The following is a 27,568-nucleotide window of genomic DNA, read 5'->3' as shown; positions in this document are numbered from 1 at the left end:
AGGAAGGACTCGGTGTAACACGGCGGGAGTGAGAGAGGGGGGAGGGATGGCCTACTCCCCTCCCCGCCTCACCGACTACCCGCACAGAGACCCGGTACCTCATGAGTGGTCGCCCTATACCCCCGCTGGGAGGAAACCCTGGCCGCCTCAGAGTAGGAGTGAGAGAAGGCAACTGAGGTTGTCATGACAACCAAGGGGTCCCCCAGCCCCTCCCTATACCAGGTAGGGAGGGCAGGGGCAGGGTAAGGTGCGATGGAACACGTGACCGCAAGTGGCCTAGGCCGCGAGCAACACAAACCGTGAGAGGGCCACGTGAACCAGGCTGTACCAAAACAAGGAACAAGCACCTAGGCTAGCCTAACACCCTAAATATAATCAAAAAATACATCGAAAAGATGGAAAAGACACTTTTTAGTAAAAGAGAAAGAAGCCCAGGAGGAGGCAAACTGTTCCAAGAAACAGAAGCCTACTCGGAGCCAGCGATAGCCGATGAAGAGCAAGAGCCGGGATGCGGGGCCGGAATAATAATAGTAGCCCTAAATACCAAAACTAAGAGAAATGGTAGGAGGGCTGAACTAGCTAAAGCTCGATGTAAAAACAATGAACGTAATATAGTAAGCCCATAAGTATAGAAGTCCAGTATGGAGGACTGGGAATTCTTACGAGGCAGCATGGCGCCGCCACGAGACAACCGGGAAACGTATATGACCTATTAAGAGGAAAATACTGGTACCCGGAAGATAAAAAAACGAGGTAAAATATTACTTATGAGTTACTTAACTTAGCCGTGGCAATAGCAGAGCGTTCCATGGTTGAAAATAGAGATAAATCCAAAAATAGCACAGCACAAGGGAAAATTGCGTCTTGACGCTAGCGCTAAAAATTAAGGATGTCCGCTAGGGGGGGCGCTGCTGTCCGTGGCGTCCTCTAGTAGTAGTAGTAGAGGCTGCATCGCCCGTTGGTATCAGCTCTCTCTTAGGGGGATTCTGATTGGAAGTTCTAATTGGTGATTGGCTCGTGGTAGTGTTCCACACTCGCCCCTATTTTCATACCGACACTTCTTTTAAGAGTGAGCGAGTCAGTTTTACTGACATTTTCTTAATTTTGTTTTTCTCTGGTAATTTTAGATTAATTTTACCTAGAAAGAATGATATTAAGGATCCTTTCATAGGCCGACACGAGCTGAGCCCAGAAATATATATATATATATATATATATATATATATATATATATATATATTATATATATATATATATATATATATATATATATATATATATATATCTATATAGTATATACATATATATATATATATATATATATATATATATATATATATATATATATATATTAGTATATATACATATATATATATATATATATATATATATATATATATATATATATATATATATATATATATATATATATATATATATACTACTACATATATATACATATATATATATTCTCACCACCTTTCTCACCAGACGCCAGGTTAGGCCTCCAGGCCTGTCAGTCGTCCGTGCTTCAGGAAACAGTCTCCATTCTTGGCGATCATCATAGAGCCTCATCTATCACAACTTCCCGCAAACTAGAGCCTCTCCTCTCTACTCCTCTCTCTATGTTTTGTAGCCATCTCATTTTTGGTCTTCCTACCGGTCTCCTTCCTTCGGTGTCCATTCCAAAAACCTTATAGGATATCGCTCCTCCTCCATTCTTTTGGTGTGTCCAAACCATCTAAGCTGTCCTCTCTCCACAAAATCTAGTATCCCCTCCACTCCCAGTTCTCTTCTAATGTCTTCATTTCGTAGCCTATCTAGTCTTGTTACACCTTTTATGAGTCTTAGGGCTTTCATTTCAGCTGCTTGAAGTTGGCTTCTAGTTTCTTGATGTTAATGTCCATGATTCATGGCCATAAAGTCAATATTGGTCTTAAAATAGAGAGGTATATTATGGTTTTCACTTTGCGAGGTATATTTCTGTCTTTCATTAGTGGGTAGAGCAGATAAACAGGTTGTTACTGAATTTCTTTTTGTATCGGGTAGTTGTTTCCAGTTTTGAATCGTTTGGTCACTAAACTCTACTCCTAAGTATTTGAAATTTCTACACTGTTTCAATGTCTGACCTTCTAATTCTACATCTACGTTACTTGGTGTTCGTGATAAGTGCATGATCTCTGTCTTATTCTTGTTGATCCGCATTCCATTAGCTGTTAAGATCGCGTTCCAGTTGTGACGTTTTCTTGGAGAGATTCTGCGCTGAGGGCTATCATTGCAAGGTCATCTGCATACATAAGGTTGATGGTCATCTGCAGCTTCATCCTCACCTAGTTCCCTCATACATTATCTAAGAACAATATAAAAGAAGTGGCGAAAGGACGCTGCCCTGTCTTACTCCTGATTTTATTTCAAACCAGTCTTCATTCTCTTGATTTGTTTTTACTCTGGATCTGATGTTTTGATAGGTGTTATAAATGCTCTTATAAGTTTCTCAGGGATTCCATAGTAAGGGTCTTTTTAGGGCATCCCATATTTTCATTCTTGGTACTCTATCAAAGCCTTTTCTAGATCTATAAAAGCAATATATCTATCCCTGTCCCATTCCCAGCTCTTCTCAAATATCATCTTGAGGGAGAAAATCATATCAGTTGTCCCTCTTCCTGGTCGAAAAACGTTTTGCCATTCACCCAGCTTTGGTTTCAACATATTCCTCTCAATCTAGTTTCAAGTATTCTTTCATATACTTTAAAAGCATGTGACATTAGGGATATTCCTCTATAATTGCTGCAATTTGTCTTGTCACCTTTCTTATAGATTGGGCATATTAGATCTCTTCTCCAGTCTTCAGGTGGCATTTGCCCATTCCAGAGTATGTCGATTAGCTCTAGTAGCCAGATGACTCCATCCTCCCCCATGTTTTTAAGGAGCTCTGCAGGTATTGTATCCACTCCAGGGGCCTTACCATTTTCTCATCCTCTTGAGAGCATTTTTTAACTCCAGTGTTGTTATGTCAGGTTCTGCATCCCCAACCACATCAAATTCTACATGCTCTTCAAGGTCATTGTTTCCGTTGTTTAGTAGTGTTTCAAAGTGATGTTTCCATCCTAATTCAATTTCTCGGGGTTCGGTAAAATATATATATATATATATATATATATATATATATATATATATATATATATATATATATATATATACGTATATATACATATACATATCATATACATATATATATATATATATATATATATATATATATATATATATATATATATATATTATATATATATATATATATATATATATATATATATACATATATATATATATATATATATATATATATATATATATATATATATATATATATATATATATATATATATATATATATATATATATATATAGTGTTCCCCCGTATTCGCGGGGATGCGTATCAGACCCCCCGCCCCCCCGTGAATAGTTAGAATCCGCGAATGTTTGGAACCCCTATAAAAGCATTTTATGATGAAATTGATCACAAAAACCAGGAATTTGTGGATATTTTCTCATAGAAAAATACAGCGAGTGCAATGCGAAATTTTCCGCGAATAATGCAGGGAAACGTTTCCGAGAGAAATCCCGCGAATGTGTGAGTCCGCGAATCCGGATAACGTGAATACGGGGGGTCCACTGTATATATATATATATATATATATATATATATATAATATATATATATATATATATATTATATATATATATATATATATATATACACATATGTTTGCCAGGAAATCACCAAGACACCAACAATACAGGAGGCCCCAACACAAACCAACAGGACAAGGGTCATAGTTTATTATAAAAGATGTTTCATGCTGATGTCACCACATCCTCTGTCTGCAAATATAAGTAATAATACTACGCTAAGCTTATTAGGAATAGAGTTTTCCTCAAAAGGGACTGATAATCACACGAGGAGTTGTTGATATCTGAGGCCAACTTAAGGACATCGTTTAAGAACCATGACACTGACTTGGGCCTTTCAGCAGGTCTGAGCCTGGCACAAGCTCTGGGGATGGAAGTAAAGTATGATTCCGTTAGATCAATCTTGAATCCGAATTGGAAAATTTTTTCAAGGCTGATTTGGTAGTAGTTATTGTACTAGCTGCCAAACCTTGTACAAATAATAACCTGAAAAAGGAGATAGCCAGATTTGTGGTAATGGTACATACATTAGACTCGTTCAGGAACCCAGCCAGTTTTTTAACTGCTGAATCGTATTGACGAAGGGTTGATTCACGTTTATCTGATTCCAAGAAAATTATGTTCTGAGGATTAATATCTGCATCCTTCTGTGCTGCAAACTTCATGAAGTCCATAAAGTTAGGGCTTTCTGAAGTTCTGAGGAAGCAAACACATTCCTCGTTTGCACTAGCTGTGACAGCCTGGGGTTGGGAATCCGTTGAGGGCAGGGACCCAATTCCAGTAGAAGGGGAAACCAATTGCTCTTGGGCCAATTGGGGGCTATGAGAGCCACCTGACCTCTGAATGTCCTCAGCTTGTGCAGAACCTTCATGAGAAGATTCACCGGAGGAAACAGGTAAATCTTGTTCCATTGATCCCAATCTATGGCCAACGCGTCCGTGGCATAAGCCAGAGGTTCCAGGTTGGGGGCCAAATAACAAGGGAGTTTGTGATTCGATTCCGTGGCAAAGAGATCCACCTGGAGCCCGGGTACTAGCTGACATACCCAACTGAATGACTTCCTGTCCAGAGACCATTCTGATTCCAGTGGGGCTGAACGTGATAGCGCGTCGGCCACCACGTTCTGAATTCCGGCAAGGTGAGTAGCTGATAGGTGCCACTTGTTCTTGCCTGCTAGTGAGAAGATGGCTATCATGATGTGGTTCACGTGGCTTGATTTTGAGCCTCCCCTGTTGATGCAGTGTACCACTACTGCGTTGTCGAGCACCAGCTTGATATGAGATTTCTTGGCTGGGTGAAGCTTTTTCAGGGTGAGGAACACCGCCATGGCTTCCATGACATTTATATGAAGCAGGCGGAATTGAAGGGACCAAGTGCCTTGTACCTTTTTGTACTGTGAGTATCCTCCCCAACCTGTTAGTGACGCATCTGTGTGGATCACTAAGGCCAGAGGCAGAAATTGCAGTGGGATTTTCTTTGCCAAATTCTTCACCTCCGCCCAGGGGCAGAGACGTTTCTGTAAGATCGCCGGGATTGGGGCTAGCCTGTCCCGGAACCTTTTGTTGGCTTTTGAACGCCAGACCCGATTTATATCCTTTAGTTTGGCTTTCAATAGGACGTCCGTCACTGAAGCAAATTGGAGAGAACCTAAGATTCTTTCTTGGTTTCTCCGGGACGTCTGCTTGCATTTCAGAAACTGTCTGGTTGCCTTGGCTATTTCTTTCCTTTTCAACGGCGGGAATGATAGAGTATGCGAATCCAAGTCGCAATGGGTCCCCAGCCACTGAAAGCGGGATGCCGGTGTCAGTCGGGACTTTGTCCTGTTTATCTTGAATCCTAGGTATTCGAGGAAACAAATAACCTTGGCTGTAGCCTTGCGGCAGTCTTCGATGCTTGAGGCTCACACGAACCAATCGTCCAGATAGGCTACTACCATAATACCCTGAGACCTTAGTTCCTGCACTACTGTGTCCGCCAGCTTTGTAAAAATCCTGGGGGCTATGTTGAGCCCGAAGGGCATTACCTTGAAAGATTAGGCTTGGTTCCCTAACTTGAAGCCTAGGAACGGACGGAAGTGTATTGCTATCGGGACATGATAGTAGGCGTCCGTAAGATCTATAGAGGTGGTGACGGCCCCACGGGGAAGTAAGGTCCGTACCTGTGAGATGGTTAGCATCTTGAACTTGTCGCAAAGAATGAATAAGTTTAGACGGGACAAGTCTAAGATACTCTTCTTTTGTCTGAGCCTTTCTTTGGCACGCTGAACAAGCGACCTTGAAATTTTAAATATTTGGTTCTTGACACTGCTCCTTTTTGAATGAGATCGCGGGAATACTCTACCAACTCTGCTGTTGGTTCCTGATAAAAGGTGTTGGGTGGAGGTGGACCTTCGATCCAACTCCAGCCCAGGCCTTTGGATATGATACATTGTGCCCAATTGCTGAACCTCCAACAGTGACGAAAGAGGTACAGCCTCCCTCCTACCTGTGAGATCTCATTGGGTTGCTGACGGACGGCCTCCACGTCCTCCCCTTGCACCTCTGCCTCTACTGGTAGCTCTTCCTCCGCCTCGTTGACGAAATGCGCCTCTAGATCTGCCACCCCTACCGAACCTATTGAATGCCTGAAATGCCTGGCTTTCAAAGGTTGGGTTGAATGCCGGGGAAACAGCAAACGAAGTTGATGCTTGCTGCTGTTGTGGCTGAGTCAACAGTACGAACTGCTGTTGAGGTTGGCTCTTAGAGGTGGAAGGTTGAGGAACTGGTACAGCCTGAACCAAGGCTTGTTGCTGGGGTGCTTGGAAGGGTTGGAACTTCCTAGGCTTTTTCTTTGGTTTGGAATTTGAGGATGAAGACTCCGATTTCCCCTTGTATACAAGTCCCCAGCGAACTCGTAAGCTTTGGTTCAACCTTGCAGCCTCATGTTGCACTTTGTTGACTGCCAAGGCTGGAAAAAGATCAGCACCCCAAATAGAAGAGGCCAGGAGTTTGTTGGGTTCGTGCCTGATCGTGGATTCAGCTAGGACATGCTTTCTACAGTTCCTTCTAGCCACGACAAAATCATACAAGTCACATTGCATACTCAGCAATAGTGCCTTAGCAATGACCTTGAACAGCGGTTCTTGCGAATACACAAGAGCTGCTGTTTCTGTCATGACTAGACCGTTAAGGGACCTCGCAAGCCGTGTCCTAGCGTCGAATTCCGTTTGGATGAGAGCATCAGAGAGCCTGGGTAGCCGTTCACTGAATAAGGAGATGGCACATTCAGGTTTAAGCTTGCCAACCGAGAAGGTTGCTGGCAAGTCTACCCATATATCATCTGTACCGGGAAGTAGCAAAGACGTAGCTTCCGTCTCCCGGAGTTGTGGCATAGGCTCATCTCTCATTGCAGCCTGCAGAGTGAGTTCTGCCACTTTAGATGTGAACGAGATTGGAGTGTCCTCATCAACAGTAAAAATAGTGAATGGACTCCTGAAGGCTGTGACCTTATGTTTACACACTGCCATTCGTCAAGGTTACGAATCCAAACTTGCTGAGCTTAGTCCCGAGAGAGGATGAGGGTCTCTTTCGGGACCTTGTCCTCCCTGACCAAAGCAGATTCCGTAAGACGGACATAGCCTATGAAAGGAGCCTGCCACCCTGGCGGGTAGAACTCGAAGTCCTCAATCCTTCGAGTTCTGCAGCCCTCAATCGTAAGCATTCCGTTTACGAAAGGTGCATAATTAGCCACCCTCTAAGGATTGCTTGGATGGAAGGAAGGGAGAGTGGAGCAGTCCGGCATAACTTGACCATGGACTAACTGACCGGGATGTTGAATGCCCGAAGCAGCGCCTTGTTGGAGACCAGCGACTATGGTCTCTTGAGTGCCCAACCTCTCGAGTATTTCTTGGAACTTGGTATTAATCAAGTTCCCAACAATGTTCCCGACCATGTTCCCATTTGCTGCATCATATAGGATGCGAATGCTTCCTGGTCGAAGGAGGGGGGCTCTGCCCGCTCCTTGAATACCTTAGGTATCGCACCTTTAGAGGTGGATGCTACGGGATCCGAGGAGGAAGGGAGGGTCTTCCCCTAGGAAGACTTGGTCTTCGCCCTTGGAGAGAGACCCTTGTCTGGTTTTGTCCGCTCCGGGGAGGTGAGCCGGAGCTTTATGGACTTGGCTAGTATATGATTTTCTGGGAATGGGCTTTGGCAGCAATTTAGAGTCAAGTCTGCCTTTAACTTTAGGGAACGCCGAGAGGGATTTTGAACTGGATGAAGGAAATCCCCCGGAGAACCCTTGGAAGGAAGTAGGAGAAGAAGGTCTAGACGTGCTCAAGGAGAGGCCTGGAGCACCTACAAGGCTTGCCTCATTAACACCCTTACCGTATCCCATGCTGTCTACTGTCATGGGCTCGACGTCCAGATTGAGGGCCACTACTTCCTCTGTCACTTCCTGCGTCGAAGCCTCACCAGATTGTTGAGCCACCGCATTCTGAATAGAGGCTATGATGGGAGCTGCTACTTCGGAGTCCACATATCCTGTACTCTTGCCTCCAGGGAAGATCAAAGTAGCCATCTCTTGAGAGAGTATGTATGGCTTTGCCTTGCCTACGTTACGCCCGAAGCCGCCCACCCATACCTTGAGGGTGGAGAGAGCAGCATCCCGCACAGAGATGGCTAGTGTTAAACTTAAAATTATCTTATAATACTATAACTTAACTTATAAGGTATATGTTTGATATATATATTACAATGATCCACCCTGTTCCTCCATGTAAATGCCAGAGAGGCACTTACATCAGAGGAGACACGTTCCACGAGATCGTAGCAGGAGAAGCAGTTCTCATGATGCCACACTATTGAGCCCTCTAGTTGGACTGCGCAGGTGGCGTGGGTTCGGCAGACGTCGTGCCCACAGGGATCCTGAAGGACGGCGTTGCAGCCGGTAACCAAACAATGAGTGGCCTGTAAAAGGAATTATACATGATTACCATTGTTAACCAACTGGACAAAGTCCATGGTTGTTATTTCATAACACCGGAGCGTTCCAGATTGTAGGGTTATGCCCAACTCGGCCACTCTTGCCATGCATCGTGCTGAGGAATCCGGTAGAAAAGTAGCGGGTAGTTAGCTGTGTTTCCGGTGATACTGGAGAACAGACAACTACCGAATCGGGGTAGCTACTATTCTATACGCTGGAGAGGAGTAGTCCAAGCAGGTACCGGGCGAGATTAGAGAGTCCGGGTGTGGTGAGGCGGCGGAGCTTTGTAGTCCGTAAAAACTTAAATTAACAAGGGAGGGGTAGCTCCCTTGGAAGCGTATGCTTCAATAAATTAATACGTACTATAAACATATTAACATTTATAATAATATAATATGAAATAATGTAAGCCCGTCGGAGGCCGGAGCCACCGTAAAGTCATTACCCTCAAGGGCTCCGGCTATGCCGGAATCCTAATCCCGCCATGAGGAGGGGAGGGTTGACTAAGGGCGAGGTAGATGATAGAGCCCAGAGAGCCGAGGAGGGCTGAGCTCACCCGAGCCTGGTTGGAGCGAAGCTCCTCCCCTACTCTGGGTTGAGACCGGCTGAATAGCGCCACCCGCACACCGTGGGCCCCCGTGGGGCCCCCCTTCACCCCCAAGAGAAAACTCGGATCGGTTGTCAGGGACAAGTGAGCGAGATATCAACCCACCACCTGGGTGGGAGCTTGGGGGGGGGGGCAAATAGAATAAATGAAATAAATTGAAATAAATTATATACTAAACACGGGGGAAAAACGAGAATGAGATAAAGAGAGAGAGGAATATCCTGGAAGGACCAAGTACGACCACCGGTAAGGGTGATCAAAACTTGGTAACTACGAGCAGCTGGCTTAGTGCCGTTACGAAGATTCGTAGGACAGGAAGCCAGGGTAGGCTAGGGCTAAAAGAAAGACTACCATGGGCTTATAATAACTAACGAGGTAACCTAACCAAAAGCAACAGCATGCATGAAACTGTAACGGTAGGTTCCAAAAGAGCTATGAAACATGAACACGTGCTCGAAAGAAACCCTCGTGCAAGCACATGATCTTCAAAAAAGCATCACCAATAAAAATAAAAAAAATTATATTATAATACTGCTATAAAATTCCGTGTTCACTAGGTATGGAAGACCACGTGAAACCCGAAATGAGGAGACACAAAGGGGCACGCTGTAATGGCGGCTCGGGGCCGAAGCCGCGTAGGGCGACGACTCAGAAAAACCTAAATAATTAGGTAAAAAAGGCCAAAGGCATACCCTAAATAGTGTCAACCATAATAGCAGTACATAACTTGGATGCAGAAGCAGATTGACGATCCATGGTAAAGTAAAATTCCAAAAAGCGAGAAACACAACACAGCAAAAGAAAACGAGTGTGCAGCGTAGTAGTGCTATCAAAGGAATGACGTCACAGGCGCTAGCTACAAAGTAGCAGGTAGTGAGCCGTAGGTCGGCTCCCCTATTCTTGAGGTTTTTTGATGTAGGAGAGGCTAATTGGAGAAGGACCCGTGGTAGTGGTTTCACTTGCCCCAGAAACCATACCGAAGCCTTTTAATAAAGGTGAGCAAGCCAGAATATTCTGGCATTTCCAATTTAGCGGTTCTCTGGTATTATAACAATATTTTACCTTAGAAATAGTGCTAAAGGAACCTATTTCACGGAGCGACACGGCCGAGCCCAGAAATACTACAAATAAAGTATTAAATACATCATTCATTACAATTAGGTTACACATAATATTTAAAACTATGTATGCACAATTGAAAGTAAATTGGGAAAGATAAATAATAAAATAAGTTATTCAAGAGCAGAGAAAATAAGGAATGACACCTGGACAGCATTAAGACGGTGACCCTGACTCTCGGAAAAAACTCTTTAGCTTTTACCTACCCGAATACCTTAGCCAGATCCCTGATTAACGTCCAAGAAAAGACAAGCCTCAAGTACTCAGGAGTATATGAAATCCCATGCCTGGACTGTGACCAATCTTGCATTGGTTTTCAGGAAAATCACATAAATGGTCAGTTAGGTATGGACAGCGGAGCTCAGTTATTATTAACCATATAAATAACCATAACTAACTACAGAATAAACTGGAATTTGTCACATATAATTTATAGCAGCAAGTGTTGATACAAAAGCCAGATGATAGAGGCTGCCTTGATTAAACAAAGACAGGTAATGAACATCTCAAAGGGTGCCTCTGAGATGGTTATGAGGATTAAAGAGGAATTATCAGTGGGGGTGACCTAAAAGCTGCTTACTTGTGGACGGCTCTCTTGGTATAAATACTGCCTTTTCTGTAACTTTTCTCATTCATTACCTAGCTGAAAAGAGAGACAGCAGTCTCTGAAATATAGTACTTTCTTTCTATATTTTGGCATTTTTATAAGCTCCTTTTATTAAATGGAATTATGTTGTAACAGAACATTTTTACCAGTCATATACATATATATGCAACTGTGGCACTTCTGCCCAAAGTAAGGAAATCAAGGGACTTTCAGCACTATTAGATTTGGCAATTTGGCACTCTGCATTAGCAGAATGGGAATCAAAATAATAGCAGGACCCACTATAGGCTCAGAAATAATTTCATGAATAGGGCAAGTTTGCCACAAAATTACTAAAATAAGAGATTAAATTACAAGTTATAACAATAAATATTTCAAGGGAGACCTAAAAGAAAATGATAAAACTGATCAAAGGTTTGAAAAGAGCAACCAATACGAGAAGTGAAATGAAGTTTTTATTGTAAAACTAATATTGTAATACCTACCTGAACACCTGAATAAGCCCTGGTCACTTACCAGCCCGAACCATCATTTATTAAAAATTTACCAAATCTTTGGTTAAAATAAACGATCAGTGTTGCCAATCTCCTGGCAAACACCCTCGTTACCTAGTTACCAGCCCACCGCTGGTAGCCCTGCCTCACGGGCCAGTCACACCTGCCCTCTCACGTCAATCATAACTCAATAACTCTGTATGAGAGGGGAGGAGGGTGGGAATCATTCAGGTGTTCAGGTAGGTATTACAATATTAGTTTTACAATAAAAACTTCATATTGCAATACACCCCCTGAACACCTGAATAAGCCCGATTAACAACATTAATTTGGAGGTGGGGAATCAAATCTACCCGGCCCTCCACTGTACCAGTTGTCAGTCAATATAATTGAGTATGCGGGTCAGTCTCAAGTTCATTTGTCACTCGTCCAAACTAATCTCCCATGTGTAGCCTTCTAGGCCTCCCATATGTGGAGGGAAAAACTCCCTGCACCTCTACCCTAAGGTCAAAACTCATTGAGTGCGGGAGGGATACAAACCTGTTTCCTCTCAGCTGGCTATGTGCCTCACTGAGTAGAGGAAAAACTGAAGACCTCCCATGTGGCTCTCGGCCTCTCATGTATGGAGGGAATCTGAAGACCTCCAATGTGGCTCTCGCCTCTTCATGTATCGGAGGAATCTGAAGACCTCCCTTGTGGCTCTCGGCCTCTATGTATGGAGGGAATCTGAAGACTCCCTTGTGGCTCTCGGCCTTCATGTAGGAGGGAATATGAGACCTCCCATGTGGCTCTCGGCCTTCTATGTATGGAGGGAAACTGAAGACCTCCCATGTGGCCTTCTAGGCCATTCTCAATGTACGGAGGAGACAACCTATGTCCATCGGTTGCTGTACTGGCCGGACAGTGTCGTCGATCGTAGTGATGTCCCTTCTTGTAGTGTTGCTACCTGCCTGTCTGATACTCATGGCGTCTGGCGTTGGCACTTGGGAAGAATATACCCTCAGATAGGGAGCCCAGATATTTTTTCTTTCCTATCTGTCCTTAATACTTTAAAACTCCTCTCGTGATATATCATATCATGAATACCTTTAATACATTATTCTAATAATATTCCGCTCCTACTTCTAATTAACTAACTCAGACAGCAAGATGTTGGGTTGTTAAAAATAGAATTTAGGCCAAAGGCCGAGTATTAGGTACATATGAGGTTCACGTCAGCGCTGAAGGGGAAATTGACAAAGTTTGAAAAGGCGTTGTGAAGAGGAAGAAAAATACCTCCTGTTGCACAAACTGAGTTCCAGTGTTAGGAGAGAGCGTGGGGGAAAATAGGATGATGAGAATATGAAATCAGAAAAAGTAATAGAGAGAGAGAGAGAGAGATGAGGAGAAGAGAGAGCGTAGATTGGAAGATGAGAGACGAGAGCGAAGGAGGAGAGAACGAGATGAGAGAGAGAAGAGAGAGAGAGAGAGAGCGAAATTTACAATTGGTCTAAACATCTCCACCTCCGTAAAATTGCACCTCTTTCTAATAGGTTAAAAGTGTATTATCTTGTAACGATAAATATACTCGGTATAACTCTGTACAGCTATGAACAACCGAACGAAGAACTTGGTTGCTAATGCGATCGACTCCTATAACAACCATCACTTATTATTGATCAGCGTTTGCCTTTTGTGACAGTAAATCGAATCCGAAGGCAACATTCCGTTATTGTATTCATCTGGTGTGTGGACCGGTAATTACTGTTATTCATGTTTATAAATGCTAGCGTGAAGCTAATAAGGCAAAATTACGTGCATCAGCAACCATGGACAGAAGTCCCGAGCTTTTGATAGAAATTCCAAACGCAGCCGTGGGGTGGTAAAAGAAAAACTAATAGCATGAAAAGAGCTCAGTTACTGTTGTTTTTCTTACACAGACAAAAGGGATTAATAAAAGTATTAATAAAAGGTGTAAGGTTCGTTAATACCTAAGGAAAACGAGTGAAAAAACGAACGGAATCCTAAATTTAACGCCATCTAACCCAGAGGGAAAAAACAACTAGCTTCCATTGAGACGTACTCAGTCAAAATTTTGGGAGTCTTAAATGAAATTAATTCGTTAAGACGAAACAGTAATGAACTTCGGTTTCCATAAGTTAAGTATCCAGATATTCATTATATGCTAAACTAGGGAACAAAAAACATTAGCAGAGACCAACGTGATATGGTGAATCTCGGCGCCAAGGAAAAAAAAACAGGGACTAGCCGGGGCAGCATCCTTGTCTGTCTAAGCCCACACCTCCTTGACAATGGTGCTGGTTTGACGACAAGCTAGTGAATTAAGTAATTTAACTTGAAAAGTAATTAAAATAATATTTAAAGGTAATTAAATTAACTTTATTAGGCCTAATATTAATTTTGCAGTTTGTCATTGTAATTTGATAAATACGAACTGGTAATAATTTGTCAAAACCATGTAATTGGGACATAAGGCGCAATGTAATTACTGACCGGCAACAGTCGGTTAAACGTATGAAGACGTCATAAACATACGAATTCCTTATTATCTGGACATACTGATTATATGCCCCAAGATAAGATAACCTCATTGGACTATAGTTAAATGTCAAACATAGTTGTTGAAAACACACGTTCTCCTTCAACGGAACGTTTGTACAAAACTTGGCATAAGTGAGTAGGGTGCTTGTTTACTGGTTAGTCATTTTAGGCAAATCAGGATGAGAAACTGAGATGGATACGGCGACGGCAAACCCGTATTCGTCATCCGCGTGATTCCAGCCGTAGAATGGAACTGCCGAGTAGTTGTTTATTACTACGCTAAATATGATGATAACATTAATTAATACAATTATAATGCTTTGAGGTCGGAACAGAATCCGATCTTCATTCTGTTCGATTAAACATTCATAATAATTATACCTCAGATCGGATTCTCGTTCGTTTTCAATGGACACCTGGTAACTGAAATTATCCGAAGTAGCAAATGCCTGGAGCCTACAGCGTTAGCCAATATAAAAAAATTAATTACCGCTATGTTGTACCGCGAAATACTTTCTAGGCTAGGCTAGGCTACGGAATATGCATACGATATCTCATCGGGTGGAACACGTTGGCTAACCGTAGTTAATTTTATTCGAGTTTCTCTTCCCAATACTGAATATCCGTAAGTCAATAGCACTTGAAACAGAGAATTAGTTGATAGTTCAACAATTATCGTATCTTATAACGTAGAGGAAACGTAACCTTAAAGACGAAGGCCGGCATATCTGAAAGACCAACCATGGCCTAAAACAAGCGTTCTGATTGCAAGGAAAAAACTCGAAGCAAGGAAAAAGCCTAACGATGCTCTTACGGGGACACTGTGCCTTCGATTAAAAACTACTACTTTTAATAGAAAACCGAACCCGAAGAAACGCCAGCACTTCTTCTTCCCTAAAAACTAAACCAACTATGTAGCCCTATTATCCCTACCTCGTCTATATCTGACCTAAAGTTTTTATTCATCCTGAGAAACGTTACACATCGGGAATGGGAAGGGGAATCTGCTGCCAACACTGCCTTGCTCCGAGCGCCAGGGGGTGGGGACGGCGGATGCCTGCCCTGTGGGCTTGCGGAGATCCCCATAAACCCCCAGCACCTCGGTTAGGGGCTGGTTCTGGAAACAGGCAGGGGAGCTGGGAAAAGAAGACGATTAGTAATTTCCAGTATCCCCTATTGCTCGATCTATTCCTAACATAATCTTGACAATAAAATCGGTTAACAGGGCGATGTCATTACTTCGATGTCAGGCCTACCTCTCAAGTCCTCTTAAAGAGGCACTTGTTCTCTAAGTTCTTTATCTTGATCTACGTTTAGTTCATCTTCCTGCCTACACTTACTTCTTTAATATGAGACCTTTCCTACGTTTGAGCTACCCTAACATCTGGTCCAAAGGACCACTCCCTGACATCCAAAACATCTGGGTACTTTACATTATATTGAAACAGGCCTAAAACAATTTACGGCATAAAGGGAATGACTATAGTGTCATTTAGGGTACTCAATCCTTTTCGTTCTTGCAATTGTTGGCAAAGACGATTACGTTGGTTGAACTTCCCGGCTCGTCGTTTGTCTGTGATTGTCGTGGCCAAAAGAATGCAGTAGTCGGTTGTCGTAGCTTGTAGGTTGTTTCTTCCTTTGCAGAATCAATGTTCTGATGACAAGGTATTAAGGAGCAATCCAACCGTAATCCAAAGGGATGCGTTAATTCGTCACCAAAATCAATCAAAATAATCAAAGGTTGCAAATGACAGGCCGGGGCAAGACCAAAAAGGAGTTTGCTGTGGCTACATCGGTTAACTCCACTGCGAACGATAAATGTGATTGACGTTGAGAGGGAAGGTGTAGGTGTTGACCGGCCACGTGAAGGCAAGGGCTACAAGCGGGGGATGGGCTTGGTAACTAGGGTAACGAGGGTGGTTTGCCAGGAGATTGGGCAACACACTGATCGTTTATTTTAACCAAAGATTTGGTAAATTTTTAATAAATGATGGTTCGGGCTGGTAAGTGACCAGGGCTTATTCAGGTGTTCAGGGGGTGTATTGCAATATTAAAAGTTAAGAGGACAGATATATAATTGTTTGGTAAGTCACTTATATGAAACAGGTAAGAGAAAGTCCTAGCAAGTTAGCTAAGCTTTTTGAATGCTGATGTAAGCTAACTTTAACAGTAGGTAAAATTCATTCCAAATAATGCTTTGTTTTATTTACAATGACTTTCAATTCTCTTTTTTATTCCTCAACCTTTTAAACACTTCCAAGACCACCTCCTTAAATTCTACTGTTAACAACAGGTTGTCTGTGTAAAACCTCTCAGGGGTCTTCTTTTCTGCACTTCTTTGTAGCTTCACCTATTACTCTGATAAACATTAAAGAGCCCAGGGCTGATTCTTGATGGATACCAGCATTCTTCAGTTACATCCGCCATACTGTCTTTACCCTGAATCTTTGACATGCAGCACACTTCAAAATGTAAACCATTAAATTTCTAGCAATAAAAATAATATGCCAATGTAAACATCCAGTCAAGAACCTCATAATCTATAGTACCTCTCCATACTGTGAAAAGACACAGATAATGTCCCCTTCCGTAAGATCATAGTTCAAGCCTCCAATAAACACCCAAGCACTGTCACGGTACTGCTGATGCCAAGAATGTTTCAGACTGACTCCAAGCTCCAATTCCTTTTGACTAAGCTTCTGTATATTCTTGACATTCCTGAAAAAGAAGTAAGCTTATATAGTAAAGGTACACAAAAGGTAAACAGTATGGAGAAAATTATGTCTACAAAGGTTACAAGAGCCCCTTAAATGACAAAGCAAATATTTTACTTATTTTCTTTTTTATACAAACCCACCAGTACTTATAATTAATCTAATGCATTCCTTACAATGCACAATATATAAGATGCTTCATTCCCCCAATACAGATAACAGTCAGCTGGCAGTAGTGAGCAAGTATGAGCAGATCCTGTGGTCTCAAGCAGTCAGCATAGCCAATTTTCATGTGTCTGATCCCTGAGATGCAAGACTTGAGACTGGGTGGCAAAACTTAATAAAGTTGAGTTATATAGTACATATGAAATTAATAATCCCATTTTCAAATTTGTTTCAAAGCAAAACCATTACTTAAAATTAGCATAAAATTGCAATTTTTGAAAGTAAATTGTATTTTTCCCAACTATACAAACCTTTAGTCCTTTACATTAGGAATTACTTTCTGTGTAGGCTGGAAATCGGTCGTAGAAGAATAACAACAAGGTAGTTAGGTACATAGTAACTATTTGTCTGATAGTCAGGAGTCCCGCCCGACTGGACGTAAACATTCCACTTTGCTTTAGGCCCAGGAACAGATTAAGGGGTGGCATGAGGTGGGCATAAAATGTAAATGACCACAGGTTTGTATAGTTAGGAAAAATACAATTTACTTTCAAATACTGTGATTTGTTCCTATACGTTACACAAACCCTCAGTCCTTTACATTAGGAAGACTCACTGATTGGAGGGAGGAATCTGGTAAGAGTTATGTGGACAGACTGGTGTTCGCCCAACCACGGTTCCCATCCTGGTCATAAGAGCAAGGAAGGGAACCTGGCCTCTGTCCAACAGATTGGAGTATGGGAACTGCGTGACAAACGGCCAGACCTTTGGACTAATTCATAAGAAAGAGGCAAGCCTAGCCTCTTATGAATAGTAAACAAGAACTTTATAGTCAGTAGCAAAAAGACAAATATAAAAGTATTGGGTTTGTCTCATGGTAATGTCCTCTTCCTCCCTTGTTAGGGAAGAGAAGGAAACGTGCTTCTATATCTTAATGAAAGGGTATAGAATGGAGTTCTGCATCGACCACCTATTCCAGCATGTGACGACCAAAACTCTCTGCCCACAGGAAGAGAGATGAATGAAAGGAGGAAGAGAAGCCAGTCACACTCTCATTCAAACCTACTTCCATAAGGTTACACAAGGCGAGATGCAACCTTGTCCAGTTAGAGGAGCTGGGTAAGCTACACAACTTGTTGTGCAGCCACCATGGGTCCCAAGGAAAAAGTGTCCACGGACCTAAAGCTATATCCCGAAGGTAGAAGGAAGTGAGGGTGGTCTGGTTGACCCAAACCCTGCCTTCAATTCCTGCAAAACCGACAGGTTCTTGTGGAATGCAAGGGTAGGACCAATATATCTGACTTCGTGGGCTCACGGACGAAAGGTACCAGTGTCGTACCTTCTTTCAGAGGAACACACTTTCCTGATCACCTCACAAAGCCAAAAAGAGATAGTGTTCTTGGAAACCTCTTTCTTAGTCACCCTGGTGCTAACGAAGAGGCATCAACACTCAGGGCGGAGATGGCGAGTTCTCTTCAGATAGCGCCGTAGCACTCTAACGGGACAAAGTAGCATCTCGTCTGGGTCATTACCACAAAGTCCTCTAGGGAGGGGAACATAAAGGACTTGAATCTAACAGAGGCCTATTTGAGGAATCTTGCCATCTTTGTTGCTGCTCGGTGAGAAAACCCTCTCGCTGGCAAGAGATGGTGGATAACCTCCAGCCGTGAAGAGAGAGGGACTGTACTGCCGAGTGGTACCGCTCTATGTGCGGCTGACATAGAAGGTTGTGCCACGGGGGAATCTCTCGCAGTGCCTTGGAAAGAAGAGCCAATAGATCGGTATACTGGGAGCCACCAGAATCATCTGAAGATTCTTGATCAGCACCCTGCTGATCACCTTGCGAATCAGGCAGAAAGGGGGAAAGGAGCAGATTTCATGATTGTCCCACAGATGTTGGAACGTGTCCTTTGTAGCTGCCCATGGGTCCAGCACTATGGAGAAGAAAACCAGAAGTTTTCTGTTGTGCCATGTGGCGAACAGGTCTACTACTGGATACCCCCACAGGTCTGGATGTAGGGACCACTCTGTCCCTACCAACTGATTCTGGTAACTGAGCTTGTATGCCACTGCATACCTCTTGCCTAGAATGTACCTGGCAGACAGCTCTACCGAGTGTGCTGTAGCCCACTTGTGCACCTGAACTGTCAACTGATGGAACAGGAGACACCAAGTCCCCCGTTTGTTGACATATGCCACCACCTAGGTGTTGTCATTCATCAACACCATGGAGTGTCCTATCACTCGATCCCGGAACTCTTAGAGGGCTAAGAAAGCCACCTTGAGTTCCAGAATGTTGATGTAATGGTGCTCGTTGTGTCAGTCCCACACTCCTGCAGTCAGCAACTCCTCCAGGTGTGCGCCCCAACCCTTGGTCGATGCGTCTGAGAACAAAAGCATGTCCATGTCCGGAGTGGGGAGTGTGCAACTCCACTCCTATTAAGAGGTTCCTGTCATCTAGCCACCAAGCTAAAGCCTTCCTCACTTCCTCTGTTAGAGGGATGAGGAAGGATTGAGGATCCTAAGCTTGTGGCCAACATTCCTTTAGTCTCCATTGAAGAGACAGCAGGTGAAGATGCCCATGAGGAACTAACTTCTCTAATGACAACAGGTGACCGATCACAACTTGCCAAAGCTGACCTGGCTGTTCCTGCCTGGACAGAAACAGTTGAGCCGTCTTCCTGAACTTGCTGATTCTCGAGTCTGCAGGGAAGACCCATGCTGCTGCCGTATTGATCAGCACGCCCAGATACTTTATCCTCTGCTCCTGAACAAGATCTGACTTCTCATAATTTATCACAATCCTGAGATCGCGACAAGTCGAGAAGTCAATCCCTGTCCAGTAGCAAATGCAAGAGAGAGCTCGCCAGGACTAACCAGTCATCAAGATACCTCAACAGATGTATGCCGACCGAGTGGGTCCAAGCAGACACCTGGTGAATACTCTCATGAACACCTGTGGGGCGGTCGAGAGTCCGAAACAAAGTGCCCTGAATTGGAACATCATCCCCTCGAGGATAAAGCGAAGGCACTTCCTGGATGACTGATGAATGGGTATCTGGAAATACGCATCCTTCAGGTCGACTGAAAGCATGAAGTCGTTCTCCCTAATAGAGACGAGCACAGAACTTGCTGTCTCCATCATGAACTGAGTCTGGCGAACGAATTGGTTCAATGGAGAGAGATCCATCACCAGCCTCCAGGCCCCTGTAGACTTCTCCACCAGGAAGACTCGGCTGTAGAACCCTGGTGATGGATTTCGTACGACTTCCACAGCTCCCTTGCTCAGCATCACTTGCACCTCTTCATTCAGTGCCAGATCCTTGGCCGAACCAAGGATGTAAGTTTGTAAACAGATTGGAGCTTCGGTGAGGGGGCGACCTCGACTCAAAAGGAAGAAGATATCCCTCCCGAAGGACATCCACTACCCAGGTCTCAGCCCCATAGCGCTGCCATGTTGCCAAATGGCTCACCATGCAACGCTCTCACCAGTGGCAGGAGCTGAGGGGAATGCTGTCCCTAGCATTTCCCTCTCTTCCTCTTTCACTTACCTCCCTTCCCCCAAGGGAAGGGGGCCTGAAAGGGGTGTTGTTGGTCCCCTTTCAATGCGAAAGAAGAGGGCCAAGTCTTTCCTTGGCCCCTCTTTAAAAGGAGGAGTCTTCTTGGAGGCGGAGGAAGAGCTAGCTTGGCTCGAAGGCCTAGCCACAGTTGCACGAGACGGCCCTGAAGTCTTAGCAACTGCCTGGTGGACAAGTCGATCATTGTCTTCAGCTCTTCGCTTGTCCACCATCTCTCTAGGAAAGAGAGAGGAGGAACCCAGCAACAGTCCGTTCCTCAACACCAATGCTGACTCTGGCCCTACATACCTGGAGACATGATTCAGGACAGCATCCCTCCTCCTAAGCCAGGTTGTCCTACAGGTTTGCCGTCTGGTGGGCCAGGTAGGAAATAGCCCTACCTCCAGACTGGCAAAGTCTCCCAAAAGCTGAATCTTTTCCAGGAACTATTGGTCCCAAAGAAGAAGCAATTTTGGATACTGTGAGGGGCCACAGATTCATCCAGGAGACCGCTTGGAAAGCTGCCATACCAGTAGCTTCCAAGGCTGCTACCTCTTGCTGCGTAAAATGATATTGTTATGATACAATAAAGTTTTGTACATACTTACCCGGCAGATATATACTTAGCTATAGTCTCCGACGTCCCGACAAAATTCAAAACTCGCAGCACACGCGACAGGTAGGTCAGGTGATCAGCCCTCTCCCGCCGCTGGGTGGCGGGACTAGGAACCATTCCTGTTTTCTAATCAGATTTTCTCTTCCACCTGTCTCCTGAGGGGAGGCTGAGCGGGCCATTAATCGTATATATCTGCCGGGTAAGTATGTACAAAACTTTATTGTATAATAACAATATCATTTCTGGGCTCAGTTCGTGTCGCCCTGTGAAATAATCCTTTAGACCATTATTTCTAGGGTAAATGAGCTAACACATACCAGAGAAAATAAAATCAAAGGTAAAGTCAGAATAACTGACTCGCTCACTCTAATAAAAAGGAGAGTGTCGGTATTGAAACAGGGGCGAGTGAGACCACTACCACGAACCCATAGCCATTTAGACATTTCCCCACCAAAATCCTCACCTGCAAGAGCCGAACCATAGGTAAAGACGGGCGCTACTACTACTAATACCCACACCACGCAGACAGCAGCGCCTCTAGTGGTCATCCTTTATTGTTAGCATCCCCGCGTAACATGTACCTGCTTTTTCTCTGTGTTGTGTTCGCTTCTATTCTATTATTTGGATACCATGGAACGCGCTGCCATCGCCGCTGCTAAGTTAAGTACCCTGAAAAGGTTTGGATTTAGTTTTCGTCAGCCGATAACCCGTATTTTCCGTTTTTTAGGACTTGATACGGTTACCGGGTCTGACGCATGGCGGCCATTGGCTCGCTTCATGCTCGGTTAGGCGTCCTAGTCCTCCATACTAGCTCGTCTTTCCCTTTTTTATCCTTCCATGGGTCTTAGGTTACGTGTTACTCTAGCTTACTTTTAAGTTTACATTGTATCTTTCATTTAGGGAATTCTAGCCCATGCCTTAGCTTTGGTTCATGCATGCATGTCTTTTGTCTAGGTATTTAGGCTATGAAGTGATTGATTATAGTCCTGTATCCTGGCCATTGCTCTTCACCGGCTATGGCTAGCTCCGAGTGGAAGCCTGGTTCTTAGAACTAGCCTTCCCCTCCTGGGCTTCCTTCCTTCACTCACGTTCCCTCTCTCTCCCTTTAACGTTCTGTTTTCTCTTATTGCGTTATATATATTGAATTTTGGGTTAGCAGATAGGGCGACCTAGACGGTTTTGTTGCATTATTCTTATACAGTTTGTTGCCTTTCCGTTTCCTACGGATTCACGTGGTCGTAGCCTACGCAGTTGTTGCTTTACCTTGGTACACTTGTGATCGCGTGGTCCCTTGGTCACCCTATCACCAGTTCCCTTCCTTCCCTCCAGTGCGGTAAGGGGGGGGTCTGTCCGTGCTCGCTTAGGTTTCTATGGTACCTTTCGAGCTTCTCCCACCTCTTCTCCCTGTACGGGGGGGGAGGACTTGGGAGCTTGGGACAGCTGGGACACTGGTTGTCTGTGTTCTCGGATCCTGGGGGATCCCGGGGTGGCGGGAGCAAGGTTGGCCACCTTTCTCGTTGTCCGCTCTGATCTCCCCCGGCGTACTCCGTAGAGTTTATTTTTCTCCCACACTTTTTGGTCTCCCCCGTTTCTTTCGGTTGGGTCACTTGCTTCTTACCCGAGTGCCCCGATGGTTGGAGCAGGGGATGGCTGGCTCCGCCAGCCATTGGAGTGGAATAAACTAATATGGTCATTTGCTTTCCCAGTTCCCTCGTATCTCTACCGGCGGAGCGTTTGCTTCTTACCCAGACTCTCCATTAGTAGTGGCTTCGGGGGATTATTTAAGATTTTTTATTGCAATGTATCTATATTCTTATTTTTGAGTAACCTAGTTAACCTATTATTATTAGGACATCCTCCTCCGTTCTACGGCGGGTTTTTATGTATATATATATCACCCTGGCTGGCTTAATTTTGCTTCTTCGGTGTACTACGGAGATTCCAGCGATAGGAAAGCACGTCTTTCCCTCACACGTAGATCGGGGGGATGTCACCTAATGATTATAATTATCTTTACTCTGGCATACAATGGAGTTTAGTAGTAATACTGTAAGTGCCTTGTTGATACTCATGTATCTTTCCACTTACAGGCTACGAACTGCCAGGAGGCTGGCTGCAACGCCATCCTCCAGGACCCGTGCGGTCATGAAGTCTGTCGCACCCATGCTCCGTGTGCTATGCCTCACAGAGGCCTTGTTGTGTGGCACCACGAAGCATGTTCCATCTGCTACGAGTTGGTCACGCAATTCTTGGACGGAGTAAGTATTTTCAACTGGGTTTACTCTTGTCCACTATCATTGATATGTAATAATAGCCTTAGAATTAAGCTTGCTTTGTAATATCTTGTTAGGTTATCACCCGTTTGGACCTTGGGTGTAAGGCTTACAATTGCCCTTTCTTCCAGGCTGCCACCGTGAAGGAAGTCACCCTGGCTACCCTGAAGGCATGGGTGGGCGGCTTTGGTAAGAACGCCCCCAAGGGACAGCCCTACATTTTTGACAAAAAATTGGCTGTCCAGATTTTCCCCAGGGGCAAGTCAACAGGCTATGTGGACCCTGCCGCGGCAGTTCCGGCGATAGCCTCGATCCAGCAGCAGGTGGCGCAAGCCTGGAGTGAGGGTAGCAATCAGGAAATCGTAGCAGACGTCTCAACCCTTAATTTAGATTTTGAGCCAATGACGGTAGGTGCCGACGATTTGTTGGTTGAGGTGAGTTTGTTGGGCGATCAAGGGCCTCCCTTGGTCGCAACTGGATCTTCTCCTATTCCTTCTTCTTCATCTTTTCAAGGCTTTACGGGATCTGAGATCCTGGCTAGTATGCCTGCTGCATCTGTGCCCCCTAAGGTGAAGGGACACAGAGAGCAGAAGACCCTTCAGAAGACGGCAACTAAGAAAACGTCGTCTTCTTCTCGTAAGTCTTCGGCGCCCCACACCGGAGCAGGGAAGGTGAAGCCTGAGTCTTCACATGCTAAAGGGTCGAGAGGTAAATCCTCTAGGGAGAAGGTCCGCGCTCCGGTTGAGCCTGTACCTTCCCCTGTCTCCGCCGGATCTTCTTCTTCGGTGACTCCTAACAGGGCAGCGGCACTAGGTGACTTCGACCCTGCTGCCTTTTCGTCAGTTCTTCAGCAAGTGGGGGAAATGGTTGGCTCGCTTAGTTCGAGGTTTGAGCAAATGTTTGCTCAGATTTCAACCACTTTGAACCAGTCAGACCAGTCCATCCAAAGTCTGTCCGACCGAGTGTTGGACCATGATAATCGCCTGGCTGGTATGAACCAAGCGCCCCAAGCTGTAGCTCCAGTGGGAGGAGCCGGCCTCGCTCAGCTGCCGCCATATGACTCTCTTCCCGCCTTTTCCATGAACAACCCTTGGAGGGTAGCAGCATACGCACCCTTCCAAGATGGTATGATTTCGATCCCGGAGTGTGGCACCAGGAGGATCGAAGATTTTGAGTTTCATCCTGCCGGATTGACCCCACCTTTCATGGGGTATGCAAGGCTGACAGAGGCAGCTCTCAATAGGGAAGATAAAATCCCTAAAGAGACTGTCCTCTACAGCTGAGAACGGGCTCAGAGAGAATGGGTACACTGCTTGGAGGACTGGGACTGCTCCAATACCAGGCTCCAAGCTTTCAAGAGTCCCTTTACCATCTTTGCCATGGAGGAGGAGGCACCACTCCCCTTCACGACAAAGCTAGCTGAGACCGTTATGCAAGCGGTCTCAAAGGACGAGTCTCTTCCACAGCTAAAAGAGGCTGACCCCACTTCTCCTCTCTACCCAGCGTTCGGAGAAACCTGGGAGAACCTACCAGCCACATTCACGGTAGGGAAGCTGAAGCCGGACTGTGCCATGGAACAGTTCGGCGAGAAGCTGCCAAGATTGCCTGAGGCTCTTGTTCAGGGAGAATTTGATGCCAGATCTAGGCTGGGGAGGACTCTCAACTCCCTGGTCATTACCGAAGTGGCTTCTTTGACATATGGTTCAGAACCCCTCTTTAAAATATTGGCAAAGTCCCAAATGCAGACGGTGTTGACTGATATGTATGACTTTATGGTAGCAAGGAAGAACTGTCGCAAGCATGTTCTTCAAGAGGCTACCATTTGACATGAGCCAAATAGGCTGCTCGCATCAAACATCTGGGGAGCAGACCTATTTCCGGAGTCTGCAGTTAATGATGTTCAACATGAAGCTTCGAGGCTTAACCAAAGCCTCAGAGATAGATGGGGTATCTCAAATAAGAGGAAGCCTGAAAACACTCCCTCAAATGCCAAAAAGCTGAAAAAGACAAAAAGGTATCTGCCGTATCAGAAGAAACAACAGCAACAATTTGTCCAGGCGGTCCCAGTCTCTCAACCTGGACAGCCTTCAACATCTAAGGCTCAAAGTCAACCCATCCTCCTGCTGTCTCCTCAAGGACAACCTTCTACTTCATACACTGTTTCCCCCCCCGGCTTTTCAACCGGCATTTGAAAACCAAACCAGGCATTCCAACCCTTTAACAGGTTTGCCAGGGGAAGCAGAGCCAGAGGTAACTTTCGGCAGCGAGGTACAGGAAGGGCCACCAACCGAGGTAGGCACTTCCGAGGCAGTCGTGGAAGTCATCCCACACAGCAACAGTGAGGATCCCCAGGTAGGAGGGAGGCTGTTCCTCTTCCGTCACAGGTGGGGGTTCAGCAAATGGGCACAGAGCATCGTGTCCAAAGGGCTAGGTTGGAGTTGGATCAAAGGTCCACCTCCAACCAGATCATTCCTTCAATTTCCATCAAAGGAATTGACAGATTACGCAGAGGAGCTCCTTCAGAAAGGAGTTGTGTCGAAAGTCAAGCATATAAAGTTTCAAGGGCGCTTGTTCAGCGTGCCAAAGAAAGGCTCATCAAAATGTTATTGTTATAATACAATTAAGTTTGTTCATACTTACCTGGCAGATATATATATAGCTGTATTCTCCGAAGTCCGACAGAATTTCAAAACTCGCGGCACACGCAGTGGGCGGCCAGGTGGTAGTACCCATTCCCGCCGCTGGGAGGCGGATATCAGGAACCATTCCCATTTTCTATTCATATTTTATCAGTGCCACTGTCTCCTGAGGGGAGGTGGGTGGGCACTTTAATTATATATATCTGCCAGGTAAGTATGAACAAACTTAATTGTTATATAACAATAACATTTTGTTCATGAAACTTACTTGGCAGATATATATATAGCTGAATCCCACCTTCGGATGGTGGGAAGAGACAGAATAGGATTTGTAGGAAACTTAAATTAAGTAGATGATATACACCTTGGTTCCTCACCTGTTAGCAAAGTAGACTCTGTGATTACTGTCACTGCAGCCTGCTTGTGCTTAACCAGAGTTGCCAGCCAGGTGGAGACCTGTAGTGCTGGTGCGCTCTGGATGCTCTGTCAACGGGGACGTGACCTCAATGTGACAAGAGCATAGAGCCATACAAATGAGGGCAACGAAGCAACTGACCACCACCTGACCAACTATCCAAGACCCCCTGAACACTAAGCTAAGAGATGGGAGGTCTTCACCAAAGCCTCACCACAACCAAAAACACAACAACTAAAACCTAACCTAAAACCTAACTAAAGGATAGGGAGAGAGCTACCTTCAGCCCCCAAGACTGTGTCTGCAGAAACGTATGGCCCAAGAGAACAACAGTCCTCGTATATCGTTCTCACATCTCTCAAGTAGTGTGAGGCGAATACTGAATTGCTCCTCCAAAAGGTGGCGTCAAGGATGTTCCTTGATCGACATGTTCCTTTGGAAGGCAAGCGAGGTTGCGACAGCTCTGACCTCGTGAGCTTTCACTCGCAAGAGGCTCAAATCGATCTGTGTGGAAGACGAATGAGCCTCTTTTAATGACGTCCCTCAGAAGAACGCCAAAGCGTTCTTGGACAATGGTATATCGGGTCGTTTACGAACCGAACCCACCAGAGATTATCTGAGGGGACCTCGTACCTCTTTAGTCTTGTGGACATAAAACTTTAGAGTCCTGACAGGGCACAGGACTCTCTCAGGTTCTTGACCCACAAGGCTTGTCATACCCTTCCCCTTGATTCGAAGCTCCTTGGCCCAAGGGTTCGACGGGTTTTCATTCTTTGCTAAGAAAGTGGGACTCAAAGAGCAGACAGCGTTGTCCCCTTTGAAGCCCACTCTCTTACAAATGGCCTGAATTTCGCTAACTCTCTTCGCCGTCGCCAGAGCAGTTTAGGGGAAAAGAGCCTTCTTAGTCAAGTTCCTAAGCGACGCTTCATGTAGAGGTTCGAAAGGACTCGAAACATTAAAAGTCTAAGGACTAATCCAAGTTCAAGAAGGAGCCTCGCCTGAGGTATCTTGGATGTCTCAAATGATCTCAGGAGATCGTGAAGATCCCTATTATCAGACAGGTTAAGTCCTCTGTGTCCGGAAGACTGCCGACAGCATACTCCTAATCCTTGATGGTCGGGACAGCCAGCTTCTGTACATTTCTTAAAAATAGCAGGAAATCGGCT

At 44.8% G+C, this 27,568-nt stretch overlaps 1 protein-coding gene across 1 annotated transcript in view; it reads right to left on the bottom strand.

The window, feature by feature from the left end:
- The window catches only part of LOC135211409 (RNA-binding motif protein, X-linked 2-like), a 128,255-nt gene extending 107,563 nt beyond the window's left edge, over positions 1-20,692 (bottom strand). Inside the window, exons 1-2 of the mRNA XM_064244721.1 lie at positions 20,454-20,692; positions 16,573-16,741 (exon numbers count right to left, since the gene is read on the bottom strand). Of these exons, the coding sequence (XP_064100791.1) occupies positions 16,573-16,741; positions 20,454-20,692 (408 nt within the window). The remainder of the gene's footprint in view (positions 1-16,572; positions 16,742-20,453) is intronic.
- Between the last annotated feature and the right edge of the window lie 6,876 nt (positions 20,693-27,568).

The sequence above is a fragment of the Macrobrachium nipponense genome, chromosome 4, assembly GCF_015104395.2.
Source record: "Macrobrachium nipponense isolate FS-2020 chromosome 4, ASM1510439v2, whole genome shotgun sequence".
NCBI classification, from domain to species: domain Eukaryota; kingdom Metazoa; phylum Arthropoda; class Malacostraca; order Decapoda; family Palaemonidae; genus Macrobrachium; species Macrobrachium nipponense.
The sequence above is the reverse complement of the archived record's forward strand: the minus strand, read 5'-3'. Positions and strand labels throughout refer to the sequence as shown.